At 36.6% G+C, this 16,162-nt stretch overlaps 2 protein-coding genes across 4 annotated transcripts; one reads left to right on the forward strand and one right to left on the reverse strand.

Moving 5' to 3' along the window:
* The first annotated feature begins 3,203 nt into the window (after positions 1–3,203).
* On the forward strand, positions 3,204–11,797 carry LOC143470597 (kelch-like protein 6). 3 transcript variants are annotated; one of them, XM_076968833.1, is made up of 13 exons: positions 3,204–3,307; positions 6,622–6,756; positions 6,942–7,062; positions 7,295–7,448; positions 7,706–7,923; positions 8,154–8,315; positions 8,476–8,557; positions 8,780–8,877; positions 8,984–9,191; positions 9,703–9,834; positions 10,128–10,286; positions 10,923–11,070; positions 11,183–11,797. In XM_076968833.1, exons 2-13 carry the CDS (start codon positions 6,656–6,658, stop codon positions 11,301–11,303), a joined length of 1,704 nt encoding a protein of 567 aa, XP_076824948.1. In that variant the 5' UTR covers positions 3,204–3,307; positions 6,622–6,655; the 3' UTR covers positions 11,304–11,797. The 3 variants fall into 3 exon arrangements, with proteins under 3 accessions (XP_076824948.1, XP_076824946.1, XP_076824949.1); XM_076968831.1 differs by lacking the exon at positions 3,204–3,307 and adding an exon at positions 6,351–6,429; XM_076968834.1 differs by lacking the exon at positions 3,204–3,307 and adding an exon at positions 6,352–6,429 and having other exon boundaries at positions 8,169–8,315; positions 11,183–11,795.
* A 1,566-nt stretch (positions 11,798–13,363) lies between these two features.
* On the reverse strand, positions 13,364–15,894 carry LOC143471114 (uridine 5'-monophosphate synthase-like). Its single transcript, XM_076969472.1, is given in 4 exon segments — positions 13,364–14,466; positions 14,879–15,008; positions 15,242–15,384; positions 15,528–15,894. Coding segments are annotated over 4 exon segments (570 nt in total). The 5' UTR covers positions 15,634–15,894; the 3' UTR covers positions 13,364–14,275.
* Between the last annotated feature and the right edge of the window lie 268 nt (positions 15,895–16,162).

The raw sequence follows: 16,162 nt of genomic DNA on the forward strand, positions 1-16,162 counted from the left end.
GTTCTTTGCCTAAAAGAAGCAGCCCAATTCCTTTTATTACGAGCGATGGAATGTTAGGCGTTCGGTGATTATATAATTGCGACGGAGGAGGAGAAACGCTTGAAATGCGTGAGGCAATAAACGCTGTGCGTGGGGAGACTGGAGGGTGCTGCAAAGTAAGGAATAAGTAAAACAAGCGCTAAGAAAAAACTGGACAAATGAATCAATAAGCTTTGAAAGTGAAAATAATAATTACTGAAACATGAAAGAAGGAAAATGAACCTTCTAAGCACCGTTAACGGCAGTTTGTTTGCTAGATGTTATACTCTTTGCTTGGAAGTCATTTGATGGATAGTTGCCCTATGTTTGTTGATAAATTATATTTTTGGTCGATTGTGTTCAGTTAGACAGAATTGAGCTGCGTTCGAGGACCAAAATAACCACCAAAATATAATGCTTGCCGCGGAATCTAGATAACTTTAAAGTTTAAGCTATCTGTTGTCCTCATTATATTGGTGACTGTTGAGTATCGCCGCCTATCACGTGGAAGGCCAGAGGTCGACTTCGACTTTTTGTTTTGATTTTCGAAACGGGACATAACGCAACTTTTCCTCCTTTCAATGTATTTTTTGTTTCTGAATTAGCTCATAAAGCGTAGAGCAAGTCCAAAAACAAGTTGTTCTTACATCAAAAAGTAATTGTCTGTAAATATAGCCTACCAGTGAAAGGACCTATACAAATATGCAATATTTAAGCAAGTAGTTTCCATAAGTAAGTTTCAAAATAGCAAATTTATCGCTTAATTATGTCGAAGATGGCGGTTCTTATTATGTCACAATAAAAAGAACGATAGCGGTGATGATGACTTGAATCAAGTATGAATAGAATGTTTCGTGTTACAGACAAATAAAGAGCAATAGATAGAATTATAGCGCATTTAAGTGTACAACAAGAACAACCGCCCTTTTCGTCATAATAGGAGGCCAAATTTGAGATACAATTTTGGCTATAAGCTTCAGTAGAATTGTCAAAGCCTTTTTGTCATTGGACATGCGGATTAAATTTGGTACTCCCAGTGCCATGCACCAATGACAATAAAATTGTTGAAAATTAACTAATCAGTGGTGAAATCGGTTATTTAGAACGCAGCGCTGATCAAAGTGTAACTGTTTATGGTAAAATTTTCAGATCCTGAAACCAGCGGTTTGCCGCAGGAACCAGACCAACTGATTAGACCGGGTAACCCGGCTTATTCGCATCTCATATGTTCTGATGGAAGGTGTCTTCGGTAGATTAGTGATATCTTTGCCAGACATCTCTTAAAATGACATAATTTGCTGTAATTGTTAATTGTTGTGTTATTTTTTGCGGAAGTCTTATTTGACCGTAATCCCTTGGCGTGCGCTGACAACCTTTATGGTGAAAGGCTTTGTGAGGTTATATCATACATAACAAGGGCTACCCGCTAAAACCATCATTTAAGCAGATTTTTCAAAATGTGCATCTATTTTTTAAAAACTTGCTCCAGATCATGGTTCTCACACTTTCATAAATTGATCTGTAAATCTATTATCCAGGAGATCGATAGCTTTTATCATGTCATATTTTATCGTGCACCTCGTCTTGAATCTTCTGAATTATATCGTTGTGCATATTCTTGTTTTGTTACTTTCGCAAACCCAGGTATAGCACATTGTTGTGACCTATCAATTATGTAAACTCATAAAACTATCATCTGATAACATCCAGAACGTCTTCATTTGTGGACAGTTCCTAACAAAGCTTTTATAAAAGCCGTTCACAGTTTACATATAGCTCATTGTTTCGAGTTTAGTTTTCGGTTCTCAAGTTGATTTTCACTCATTTATTTGAGCATTTTTTCTTTCAATGGAGAAGGTGTGTACTTAATTAGATAGCATTAACCACATCATGCCCATGTTCAAAAGTGTGAGTACTGCCTATGTGTGGCTGCATCTCAGCCACAGCATTTGGCGGCCGATATCAAACAAACCACTAAAGTTATGACGGTCGTTCTTGCCCAGTCAAAACAAAACATTCATACAATATCTAATAAATTGTTTTTACGCAAAACCTGGCTTTCGTGAAGCTTCCTTTAAAGTAAAGCATGTATTTTTTAAAGATTACTTGAATTTGCTGTCTTCGTCACGTGATTGACAAACGTGCAATTTATTTTGCTTACAACTCACTGGCGTCGCGTCTGAATATCCCGCAGAATTCAAAATTAATCGCTACAGAGATCGAGAAGAGATTTCTTGGGGAACGTTTCAGCAATTTGCTGATGATCGCTACTGAACAATGCAAATGCAAGAGAAAGGGGTAACAAGGAATCGTTCGCGCCCTTGGGGGGTGGGGATAATTAATCAACCGTATCCTCGCTCCTTCTGTTCAGCTTTACTTCACTTGCGTGATTTGCGATTGGTCCGCTTTAGAGTCTTTTTGCAATAATCAGGCGAACATATGTATTGGTTTTCCTGTGTTCATATCATGACAACCAGTTTTTGCGCATGATGTAAGTGTTTACGGTTTGTTTCAATGCACACAATGTGCGGAATTGTATGTTATTAATATCCGTATATGCGGCTTTTGATTCCTTTCATCGTTTTGAATGAGTTTGTTGTACTCGCGCTTGCTGTACACAACCTGTACGCGGCTTCTTCCCGAAGCATATATAGCGTAGCCCGTAATTTTTGGTAATTTTTCGCCTTCTAATTGACTGATTGCGTTGTAGTGATGGGAATTTGTGGCATTAGATTTTTAGTCTACGTTTTGGTTTGGCCGAGCAGGCTTTGGCTGGATTAAGTCGCAATACTCTTATATTTACATGCAGCCGTGTTACTTTTAGTAAGTTCGTTGTGGCCAACTATCGTACTACGTTGTGAGCCTTATAACGACTCAGCTGGAAATGTCTAAAAACTGGCTGGAGACCGTTATCTTGTTTAAATTAATTGGAACGATTGTTTTAATTCTCTGCACAACGACTTGTTAATTAGACCACGTTTTGTTTGAAAGACAATGACGTCATATTGTTTTTCAGAAAAGACACCACAGCTCTTTTCAAGTGTTATCTGTGACCTAATTTTATTTTATCCTTATTCCGTGTGTGAAAAAAAGAAAATGTTTTTAAAAGTGACATCATATATTTCTTTTTTTCTTTAAATGCGCCTTTCCAGGAATTGCAAGAATTCATTTATCTGTTCTACACTGAGGTAACGTCTGTCTTGTTAAAGAAAATTAAGTGAACACAGTTGTTGCAGATGAGATCAACTTTGCCAAAAAGCAAATAATCAGACAACAACCAGTTCTGTAGGTAAGAATTTTAGCCCAAACTTTTTTTAAATGTGACGACAATTATCTCATTATCTCGTAAAAGTGTTTGTTCGAAGTTAGACAAAAAAGTCAGACCAGGTCTGGACTTAAGTTTGATTTCGTTGAATAAGATGACGTTTGACAACACAACCCTGGATAATTCGATTGAGTGACAACTGATCGGTAAACACAAAAATGCTGTTCGATATTAGATGCAGAAACTCAATTACGAATCAGTGGAGTAATTGATTGTCCAATTGAGTGGCAGACACGTAGGTTACAATGATTTGTGCAAGTTGAATCATGGTAAAGAATTAAAAGGAGTAAACACAAAAATGCATTTTATTTACACAGAAACTCAATTACGAATCAATTGAATAAGCACATAATGTTAAGGGACAGATATGTAGAAATGCTTGTGCAGGTAGAATCAAAGCAAAAAAAGGCGTACATCAAAATATTTTATAAAGATATGTCAACAAAAGAACGTAAAAGACTACATTTTAATTTTTTGTTTTGTTAGAACTATGACAAAGAAATTATTCGCTTGTGCACTACTTGTGTGAAGTATTACACAATAAACTCATCTGTCATAAAGACCGCGTTTGCTGGCGGTAATTGTTAGAATATGAGCGAGGACGATTGATGGTTGATAACTTGTTTTACTTTTGCTTCGATGATATGAGTTTTCATTTCTCAAATTGCGTGACTATGCTGTTAGTTGCTTGATTCTGTCTATACAAATTACTAAATTATAAAATTCCTATTTTATTTATTATAACACAAAGGCTTTTGCCTTTGGGCAAATCTTGCTGAATGTTACATCGCGCTCAGTAACACGTGAAACGGTAAAAAGGGAGATCGTAAACATTACAACAGTATATATATGTGGCACACTAGTTCAATCGAGGAAATTATCTGACGTCATTAAGGAAAACTCAAGTCTGGTAAACAACTGAATTACAAGATCCCAAATTAAATTCCAAACATCTCGAAAACAACTCGTGACTCGTGACGTAATCGTCACAGAACGACTCGGGCGAGTCACGTTAAAAAGACAATGCAGTACGATATGAAATGATCGCTTTGGTGAATGAAAACAACAGGGATGGCAGTTAACGTAATTACTTTGCAAACGTTCCACAAACCTGAACTATAACACTGGACAACAGCAAAATTATTCCTCAAATGAAAATAAACTGCCTAGACTAACTTTGGGACGCTGATTCCAAATCTGAAATCAGAATTGGTCTATCACGTCAGGTTTTCAAGATATGAAAATTCACGAAATTCGGATTTTGCATTGATTGGCACTATATTATAAGGTTCTACAGTACAAGGTATTGTGCAATTTTCTTTCCCAGCGAATTGTTGGTCATATTATGTCACAATGCATGTTATGTAAGATTAACATTGACATTATTTTGTAAATGCAATGTTCTATCTTTTCACAATTAATGCATTCTTGAATGTTCTTGGCCATGACTATAGAGGGGGGGGGGGGGGGTAGGGGTAGGGGGGGGAACATATGTGGAGACCTTAAAGTTGTGTCACTTTTACTCGGATTGCAGTTGGGTTACACCAAGCATATGTGCTTTCTCTGTTTGTGGGACAGTCGAGACGATGCAAACCACTATGACACAACTGAATGGCCAATGAGAACGGACTACATTGTTGGAAGATATAATGTTAAGTGCCAACCCCTAATTGATCCGAGCAAAGTGTACTTGCCACCACTTCACATTAAACTGGGCCTGATCAAACAATTTGTGAAGGCAATGGATTTCAATGGAGATGGATTCCTGCATATAAAAGAAAAATTTGGTGCAATACCAAGTGATGCTAAACTGAGAGCTGGAATATTTGTTGGCCCCCAAATACATGATTTGATCCGTGACCCAGTATTTCCATCCAAGCTTAATTCAATTGAATTAAAAATTAAAAGCCTGGAATGCATTTGTACAGATTGTACAAAATTTTCTTGGGAAGTACAGGGCAGAAAATTACTCGGAACTAGTGGACAATTTGCTGGAATCATACCGCGAAATGGGCTGCAGAATGTCGGTTAAACTGCAGTTTCTTCATTCACACTTGGAATTTTTCCCGCCAAACCTGGGTGATGTGAGCGACGAGCATGGGGAAAGATTTCACCAAGACATCTCTGTGATGGAATCGCGGTATAGAGGTCGATTTAACCCAAACATGATGGGGGACTACTGCTGGTTTCTTCAGCGTGAAACTGACACTGAACATACTCGAAAGAGCAAGTGCATAAAGCACTTTTGAGGGAATATAATGTTATTTTTGTCTGATTTAATTATCCTGGGTTGTGTTAAATTGTGCAGTATGATAATGCTGTTATTTTCAATAGAAATTACTGGGTTGATTACATGTAATGTTTTGTTCCGCTCAGCCAAAATTAGCCAAAATCACAGTTATGGGTTGTCGTGAGCATATATCATATCTCAAAAACGTGACGTGTTAGAAAAAATCTAAGACCAGATTTGGATTCAGCATTGCAAAATTAGTCTAGGTAAACTTGAAATGAGCGAGGAATAAAAAATAAGTTGTAAATTGTTGTCCAGTGGATAATTGTACCAAACGCCAGACAATTATAAGTGACCGTTGGTAGAGCAGACAAAAGCCGCCCATTTAGGCTATCACATTTTACAAATAAGCAGCCTCAACGAGAGACGTCAGAATACTTAAAAGATTCTTGAAGGTAACATATGACTATAGCCGTAGATTTAGAAACAGAACCATTTTCAACACCCTCTATGTACTATAGGTTAGGAACAAAAAAAGAGGCATCAATGTGTAAAAAATTGCGGAGACAGACACGTTTTGCTGTGACTTTACCAGTTCAACTTGCTTGAAATGTGTTTAGTGGACATGCTAGTTCAGTAGTTGATGCCAGGAATTATAACCTTAATTTTTTTGTACACTTTTTAGGTTCTTTCGGCTTTGTCACGTTTTGTCGTTCAATAGTGCATGCTAATAACAACTGGCTTTTTCGCTTTTTCGTCCCCACTGCGCATTTGACAAAGGAAAAATGATTGATTGATTAAAATGCCGGCGTTCACATTCAACGAATGTTGTTGAAATACTGTTTTCAAACTTGTTGTAAGTTTAGCAAATGTTGTTCACAGATCTGCCAAGTATTTTATTTTGGATCTTAGACATATTTTGCCTCACCTTTTCATTTTGCATCATTAGTATGTTATTGAAAGGGATTTTTTTTAAGTATCGCGTTTTTTGTTTAAAATTAGAAGTGCTTTTAAACTGTATGATTTTTTACTATATTACTTGATACAGAGTGTTAACATAGGATTACTACCACATTGCAAAAATGCTTTCTGACAAATTTAAAACGCTTTGTGACGAAATCACAATAGAAGGAATTGTTTTCAAAAGATACCAGGGAAAACGTTTACAGAATCATATCAGCAGGTAAGAATGTCGCTAGCGTAAATAGCGGGAAGAATTATTTTATTAAAATAGTGTTTGAGTTATGTTTGTGACCTAATGGCTAGTATTAGTAATTTATCAAACTTTTTCTCTTTTATGGACTGGAATTCATTGTTTTCCACATTTGCTTATGAAATAATGTATAACAAAAACATTTGTATTTATAGAAAACAATTGAATGGCAACTTTAATGATGTCATAATCAAAGTTGAGGACGAATCGTTTTTAGCCAATCGAATGGTTTTGTCTACATTTTCGGAATATTTTGAAATAATGTTTGACATCGAGGTAATTTGTTGACGGCTTCAGTCAAAATGCGCATTAAGCGTTTAAATAGAAAGCAGAATGTAAGGTAAAAGTCTAGACAAGAGTCTACTTATATTTGTCCAACGCACAAGCGTTTGCAAGCTTTGGGCTCATTCAGCAGGTGTACAATACTTTGACATGGATGCATACAAGTCACTAGTATTTTAACTTTTTGGTTATTTATTTATATTTTATATGTTTGTTTTCTGTGCAGATGAAAGAAAAACAAAAAAACGAAGTTGAAATACACAATGTTACAGCAAACACAATGAAACTTATCATTGAGTTCATTTATACTGGACAAATAGAAATAAACAAAAACAATGTTTGTGAACTACACTCAGCGTCGAATATGATGCAAGTTAATGGTCAGTAATCGGTAGAAATATTTTGTTTGCTAACTTTTGTCAGTCACAAATTTTTAATTATCAAATGCACATTTTCTGGCGCTGATATTACGTTTTCTTATGTGCAATTGTAAAATAGACATTGAATTGATGTTTTACGGCGAAATAACCTTTTCTTTTTTTGAACCGACCTAATGTTTAGTAAGACCGTTACCTATACACGTCTTTATAATGTTTTTTTTTAGCTATAATATTTAACTATACATTTTACTTTGCAGCTGTTACAAAATGTTGCTTGCGTTTCCTGGCAAAGGCGATTTCCCCAACAACTTGCTTGACCATCTCATATCTGGCTGATTTCTATGGATATGAGCACCTAGAGGATCAAGCCATTGATTTCATTGAAAAAAACATCGATGGTATTATCGTTACTAAACACTTCAGGAATCTCTCTAAAGACGATATTCTTCCGCTTTTTAAGAAAACAAAAAGTCGAGTAAACATCAGCAATTTTTTGTTTATTAATTTTTAAATTTAATTTATTAGTTATTTACATGTCTGGCAAATGTTTTTTTAATAATTATTTTTGATAAACAAGTTATTATCAATACTTTTACACATAGAGGTTGTAATATTGTACGGGTTTACCGTTTTGACCAATGTGATACCTTGCATTAATTCAAACATATAATCTGATATAGCCAAAACATTAATAACGTATTCTAGTGGTTGCATAACCAGATCTCGGAAATTGCTTTATACAAGGCAATAGTGAATTGGACATACTTCGAACTTGAAAAGAGACGAGGTCACTTTCAATCTTTATTTCAAGCTGTTGAATTGACAACGTTTTCTCTCAGTTATCTCGAGAAGACAGTGTCTCAGGAGGTGAACTGAACTTGTTTATTTTGTAAACCTTGTTGGGAATATTTTAAGGGTTTTATTAGTCTCGTACGTTCATTATTGCCAACAAATAAGCTTTTGTTTTATAGTCAAAAATCGTACAATAACTCCTAAAAAATAGATTTTTATAATATTTTGGTTGCAGACCTTGGTTAGAGAAAATTGCGAGTGCCTGAAAGCTTTGGTGGATAGCATACTTAAAGTGGCGAGCATTGATCTTATAAGAGGTGGAATTAACATTACAACGCTTTCATGCTGAGTACTTTATATTTATGTGCTTGCGTTTTATAATTTCAAAACAGCGCATTTCTTGTTTTTCAAATGAAGAATATTAGATATGTATAGGACCCACATTAGACAGTATATATAGATATATTTATGCATTTGTATAAAAAAATGCCATTAAGCGTATATCTTTTGAAAACCATTATTCTCTTTTACTCACACAGCAAAGGGATCAAGAATATTGAGTGTAGGTGGAACAGAAACATCAAAAGAAGTTATTGAAATTTTTAACATTTGTTCTGATGAATTCAAGATTTTTCCGGTTGGTTTGGCAATATTACTTTGTTTGCTTTGTTTGAAACAGACGCTGTGCATTTGAAACAAGTTTTTTAAGTCAAATAATCACCTAAAGCTTTCATGTTTTACAGAATCTGGACATTGCGCATAGTGCGTTGAGTGCAGTTGTGATAGGTAACAATATTTACGTCATCGGTGGGGGAGTTCCCAACGAGCTGGGCATGCTTGCTTCGAACAATTTTGTTTCTTGCTTAAATCTGAACAAGGGAGATTTGGAGTGGAAAGAGGTTAAACATATGGAGGAGAAGAGATGGGTGACGGGCACAGCTGTGCTTGGTGGTATGACAAATTTTCAATAGTTTCGATCAAGTTCTGCGTTGCTATATATCACACATATAATGAATTCATTACAACATAGTACTTGTTATAACAGTTGGAGCACGCTTGGTAATCTTGGCTATCTTAGCTTGGCTATGCTTGCTATGCTATGGCTGTATAACATATGTCTAGGCTAAGCTTCCAGATGGTTACTAATCATTACAAAACGTCACAAACATTAAATTGGTTCAGTCAAATTATTTTCACGGTCATTGTATATCACACAAAAAATTATCTTTTAAAAGTTTATAGACCTTGTTGTTATTACAGCAGGAATACACTTTGTACTAAAGTTACGATCAAGGCAGAATCCTTTTGACTTGGTTCAAAACATTCCCCTTCACTTCTCTAAGATGGTTGAACTTGACGTGTTGTAACATTTAACATTTTTTGACACGAATCCATTACATAGCTAACTCAACGTTGCTTAGGAAGGTCAACTTTTACTTTATCGTAATGAATCGCGTTTCAGGTGAAATATACGCGACCGGAGGTGATGATGATAATATTGATTTCCGATTTTACTTCCCAGCTTTTCATAAATGGCTAAGGTTGTCACCGATGGAAGAAATACGACACGGAAATGTTCTTGTTGCTTGTGAAGGTATAAGAGTCATGTTTGCAGTAGGAGTCATTTATAAGTAAGAGTCATATATTTGAATAACGTTGGAATACTTCATTACAAGAAAACTTGAAATATTACTAGATTACAGTGTAAAATGGACAAACTATATACGGTTTTGAAACAATTTATCATTATATACTAATTACTCATGAAACTGTGGATACATTTGAGTTGATGAGAACGATATCGCCACTAGGAGTACATTAAAGAACTGATTGGCGAATGTTCTGATTTCAATGTATTTTCTTTAACAATGTACATTTGCTTATCAGGTTTCTTGTACGCGATCGGTGGATATAACAATGGACTTCACTTGAAGACAGTAGAGCGATATAAACCTAGTGATGACGAATGGAATCAGGTCGCATCAATGGCGACGCCAAGGATGTGGTTTGCTTCTGTGGCAATTGGCGATTTTATTTACGTCATAGGTAAATGTCATCAGAACATTTTGTATCAGCGCTACGTTATTAAATCACTAAATTGCGAACTTCAAACTGTTGTCTAAAGGCTTGAAACTTTATATTTTATATTATTAATATAAAATATATGTCATAATATATATGTTATAATTGAACGACCGACGCTTTTGTCATGGTAATAGCGCATGCTTTTAAGCAAACTGTAAGTTTTAAAGACAGTTCCGGCATTAGGCTAACGAAATATGGTAATCCTAGTCAAAATACCTTGAAAAACACTGTTTTCAGAGATTCTTTATGACTTATATCTTTATATAAGTTCGATGTCTACGACACGAAATGTTTTTTGACTTATTCACGAAAGCCCAAATTTAAACTTGTTTGTCTTTGCGCATTTACCCAGATGACAAGTGAGCTCAGTTGCGGCGGTGCGTTTGAGAAACGCTTTCACGTCCACGGTTGTAGCCCATGCCGTTGGGTGCCGCACATGAGCAGCCAGAGTTTATGCGCATGAACTTCTTGCCTGGCATGGGGGACGCGGTGTTATAGGCTTCATAAACTGGAACAACATTTGACCAGTTGAGTTAAATAACCAGGAGGTATATTTTTGACGACACAGCGCATAACGTGAATAACCCTTTTACGCAGGAGGCAAATCTGAAAGAGGAACAACCGAAAAAAGCGTAGAAAAGTATGATGTAGCTGCAAACAAGTGGACAAGAGTAAAAGACATGAACTATGAGAGACATTCTCACTCCGCATGCGTCATGCACGGAAATACCTACGTGGTCGGAGGGTAAGTTGGACACAACTTCAGTGTGTCTAGGCTGCTGTGGAATCAAAATGTTTCCAATTTGGGAATATTTTAGTCAACTTGAAGGAAATTTGTGGCTTAAATTTTTGTGCAGACTTGGTGCCGATGAAAAAAGTTCAACAACAATTGAATGTTACGATCCTGATGATGATAAATGGACAATTGTTGGAGAAACTTCAAAGAAATTATTTAATCATTCTGTCGTTGTTATTTAGACTAATTATGTTTTTTGATAAGAATTGTTAGTAGTTATGTAACCGAATATTCTTGCTTTCGAATGCCAGGGTGCCTTTTTACATTCATGGTGTACCGCGACACCATCAGTAAAACCCAAGAAATGAACTCATTTTATTGAGCAGGCTTCACGACACAAAACCAAAACCGACCTTCTTAAATCACTTCACAAACGGCTTTTATAGAATACAAAAAAAGGCGAGGTGCCAAAATATTGATAAGACAAAAGTGCACAAAACGTGAGATAAACAACGGTAATTGCAATTAATCAACTAAAACCAAAACACCGTGAAGTAATCAACGCACTAGAGAATTAACCCACCATAAAAACGGTAAAATACAAAATGCTATAAATAACACGTGACATAATTTCGTTACAGTTATTTTTGCGTGTTTGTTCGCTTTTGTAATAAAATATGTGTGAAAATATGCCAACTTGTTTATGGACTTGCTGCTCACTTTAAAAAGCAAAGTCTGTTAAAACTTCAACAGTAAATAATTATTTTTACCAAATAAACTGATGAACTTGTGCAAGTAAATGCACTTTTGTAATAAGGTATCCATGGCAACCTGTGTTGGGCACTGCAGGAGAAGCGGTTAGTTCAATCTGTTTTGTACTGTAACAAAATGTCATAACCAAAGTTGTATCTATAAGCCTGCGATATTTGGTACCCAGAGGAAGTATCTTGAGTCGGTCGTTTATCTGATAGAAAAATTGCAACAATAAGTTTCAGGGTAGTAGCATGATATGGCGTTACACCTCAGACGTAACACATAGATAACATTCCTACCTTGGTTGTAAACTTCTACCCGTCTTGTCAATTCTCTCGTCTAATGAACAAAATTTATGTGCGCAATAATGGTTCATAAATAGTTTTGTGGCCATTTAACTTTAAGGGCCTGTAGTACCATTTTGAGCAGTTTTGAAACGGCAACACGGCGATTGTGACGAAGGTCGTAAGCACGCAAGATGTCACTATAGAAAAAGTATAAATGGTTCCGGTCCAGTGCACATGTGACGTTAATTTGTGATGGTTTGTTGTTGTTATGGCGTTTGCTGAGTGTAGGTCCAGGCTAAAGTTGACATTTTGTGTTGGTTCAAAATTAAGGCTTTTTGACTACTTTTTTGGAAAAATGTAAGGAAAAAAGTTGTTTAAAAGTTGAAGCATTTGGTGTGAGAATTGCAGATACGAGAATTTGTTCAAAATACTGCATTAAGTCCTTTTATCCTACATCTCGGTGGATACAAAAATTCAGCTAGGTGACCGGGCTTGTTCAGTAGTAAATGCAAATTGAAAATTGTAACTTTGCATTGTTTTAGATAGACCTTCGGATGGGCCTACAGCCTCTTAAAGGCGCCGCGCGCGAGACGCCCTAATTATAATGTATTTTGTTGGCCCGTTCTGTTGTTGGTGGCCATTCTGCTTTCAGTCTTCTTAGTATTACGTTTGGAGTAGCCGCTATTTTGAAACTGTTTTGGTTCGTCGGTGGAACCATGAATTGTTCTCAACGGCCCTCTATGTGGTTTTCATATTGGTAACATTGATATCAATCCCTTGGTTACTGATTGGCTTTTTATAGCAGACAGGGTATGGGAGGGACGGTCGTAATTTAAGCTTTTAAAGACGTGTATAAACGTGGTGAGTCGTAGGTTTTGCACAGGCCGTTTTACGCCCCAGTACTCGCTGATGCAAGGGGTTTCGTCTTTTGAAATCACTATTTTGTTTTGGGTTTTTTAGTTTGTGTTGCCAGGTTGGCAATTGACAAGATTTTTGTTGCCATATGTATAGCTGGTTAGTTGACTCCATAAGATAAGGTTGTTCTATGTCAGCACAGAAACCGCGTGTGCTGTAGAAAGAGTAATAAAACCAAATTCAAACTTGTATTACCAAAGATTCCTTTAGAACGCGAAGGTCGAAGGTGAATCAAAATGACCGCGAATCAAAATGTACAGTTGCAAAGTTGAATAGTAAGAAGCAGAAAGATTATCACGTGAAGAATACACGAAGTACGCGTTAATCATGAATGCACGTGAGACAGTCTCGGTGAAAAAGCCTATCAAGAAACATGACGAAGTGACACTAAAGCACAAGAGAATGTGGCGATGTCACCACAAGATAAGTACTGACCATTGTCTGTACTTCCACCGTTGTTTCCTGGTTGTCATTTGGTTTTCCCTTCAAGCGTTTGATTAATGATATCGGGTTTGCCTGATTGGACATAATGAGATTGTTGCGTGTAGTAATTGATTTCCTCTGGTCTTGAATCCTGCCGCAGGAATTTGAATCCGGATTTTACGTTGATGCCGAGACCTGCCGCATAGACAGCGAGTCTCAGTTTGCCTGATAGGCGACATCTAGTTCCCAACACCTGTCGTGTAGGCAATGATCTTGGGTTTGCTGATTGGACCTAACTGGGTTTCAAACCCTGCCGTGTAGGTAGTAATTCAGTTCGACTGGTCTTCAATCCTGTCGTGTCGTGTTGTTTTACTCCTCGGCCCTGACCTGGAACATTATAAAAGTGCTTGCACTTGCCCTAATAACTTAATGATCTTTCGCTTCAGTATATTTTCTACTGCCACAACTTTCGGCAAAAAATAATGGACTCATAAAGCTAAAATAGCTACAAAGCACCACTTGCACTGTTATATTAAACGAGGACGAACTGTGTTTATTAGCAGCATATGGGCAGAGAACATGATGAATGTCATTAACGTTTAATAATCCAAAATATGGAAAGGTTTACGGAACATGGCAAAAAATTTCACTGGTGGAGGCAGTAGTAAAATTTAAATCAAACATATACCCTGGCAGCACACAGGTCAAATGATCAAGCAGCAAATATTTAAAAAATTCAGCTTTGGAAGCCAGAACGAGAACCGTAACGCTCAGCTGCAAAACATGATTTATGACCATTCAAGCACGTTACAACGTGAGCTCCTTCAACTTGGTCATTATGAGCTAACACGCTGCACGTAAGCAGCCCAACCCGCATTTCGGAATGCAGTAGCCTCCTGTAAACGATTGGCGCTATCCGTGATGCCTCTTCCGACTATTATGACATCACAACCACGGTTTTTAATGACTTCGTCAGGTGTCAAATAGTGTTGACCCATTGCATCTTTGCCAGGTTTCAATTTTACTCCTTTCAAACAAAATACGATTCAGATAAAATTTAATTAATCAAAACTCTTGAAAAAAACTGTGGTAATGAGCTTTTTATTACTGTAGAAATAGAAGGCATGGGGTCTGGACTAACTAACATTTCTATTGCACCAGTTTTAAATGACATGCACAAAAATACATGTACAAGTTGTTTTGCATTTGTCATTTTGCGGTCATGGCAACTCATTTACAGTCATTTTCTTAAATAAAAACGTCAACTAAGCAATTTGTTCGTGAACTTCGATTTCGAACATAAAGAAAATCAGGTATAAACTTACTAAAGTTGCTAAAAGCTCCAATTCCAAGAGTTTTATAAAAATTTTGTGTACAGTAATTCTAAAAAGGATGATGAGGTATTACCCATACATTTATCCAAAAAAAAAGTATGCTACCTGGGGTGAAATGTACATGCTGGGAATTTTTTGATACTTTTGACGTGCAAATAAATCCAATGACAAAATCACTGTGTTCTTCAGCCATCTTTACTGTGGCTTCTTTTTACACATCGTTAGCTAAGTTATTCTGCAATGATAATACTGCATATAAAACTACCGTATTTAATATGGTTCAAGCATCTGATAATAACATTGTAAGAAGTGACCGCTTTGCTAAATTTGTATCATATATTGTATACAGGCGAAAGGTTAGCCAAAACAACCTTAAGCAAAGCAGAGCAATTAATTAATGGTGGCCATAAGTAATGAAGCAAACCGCAATTTTTTCTTGAAAACAGATTGAACGTGTATGATGAATACTTTAGTGCTCATCTCTGCAATCAATAAGCAGGCTCTATCTTTCCTGCCACCAGATGCAGCTTTCAGTCCTTCAATGATTCCACTGCCAGGTAAAGAATGAGCATTGGTGATATCAGACCAGTCACTTATTTTATATGTTCCCCCTGAAAAGTATCATGAACTTTTATTGCTAAAACTGTATACATTAACTAAATCTGTTCAATGACGTGGGTGTCAAGCGAATTGTAAAGATGTACAATCTGCATATATACCAAATAGAACATTATACGTCATAATATATAAACACCTGCGTATTGTGATTTCAGAGTATTTCCAATATCCGCAAATTTTCTGTTTTCAAATATGAGAAAGTTATGTTTGTTTGCAATCTCTACCAGGCGAACAGAATACATGCCGGTAGGTAGTAATTCAGTTTGACTGGTCTTCAATCCTGTCGTGCAGGAATTTGACTCCGGATTGCCGTGTAGGCAGTCGACCCCTATTTTCAATGATTCTGAAACCTGCCGACAAAGCAGTTCCGGATTCAATTGGTCCGCTTGATTGGCAAAAGTTTAGTTATTCCTGCCGTGTGGGCAGTTAGACCAGGTCTGTGTATATATTAATAGACCACCTTGTAGGCGCCGTGTGGCAGCAAATCAGGATTTATCGTTCCTTGTTTCCAAACTCTGTAATAGCTTTGGGCAAAGCATCAGTGATACTTGCCGTGTTCAGTGCACACTTCTAAATTCGGGCAATAGGCTACTATCATATAAAAAATTTAAAAAAACAAAAAATGTGAGACAATCGTTTAATAGGAAATTGCACAAAGACTAGCTCGGTAACCGGTGCTCGAGCGATGAGGAATCATCACCGGGTTGCCGGGGTTTAAGTCGTGCAAAGATTTCCTCAGTTCGTTGATTAAGATTATTATCATACCATGAA

Source organism: Clavelina lepadiformis, chromosome 9 (assembly GCF_947623445.1).
Source record: "Clavelina lepadiformis chromosome 9, kaClaLepa1.1, whole genome shotgun sequence".
In the NCBI taxonomy this organism is placed as follows: Eukaryota; Metazoa; Chordata; class Ascidiacea; order Aplousobranchia; family Clavelinidae; genus Clavelina; species Clavelina lepadiformis.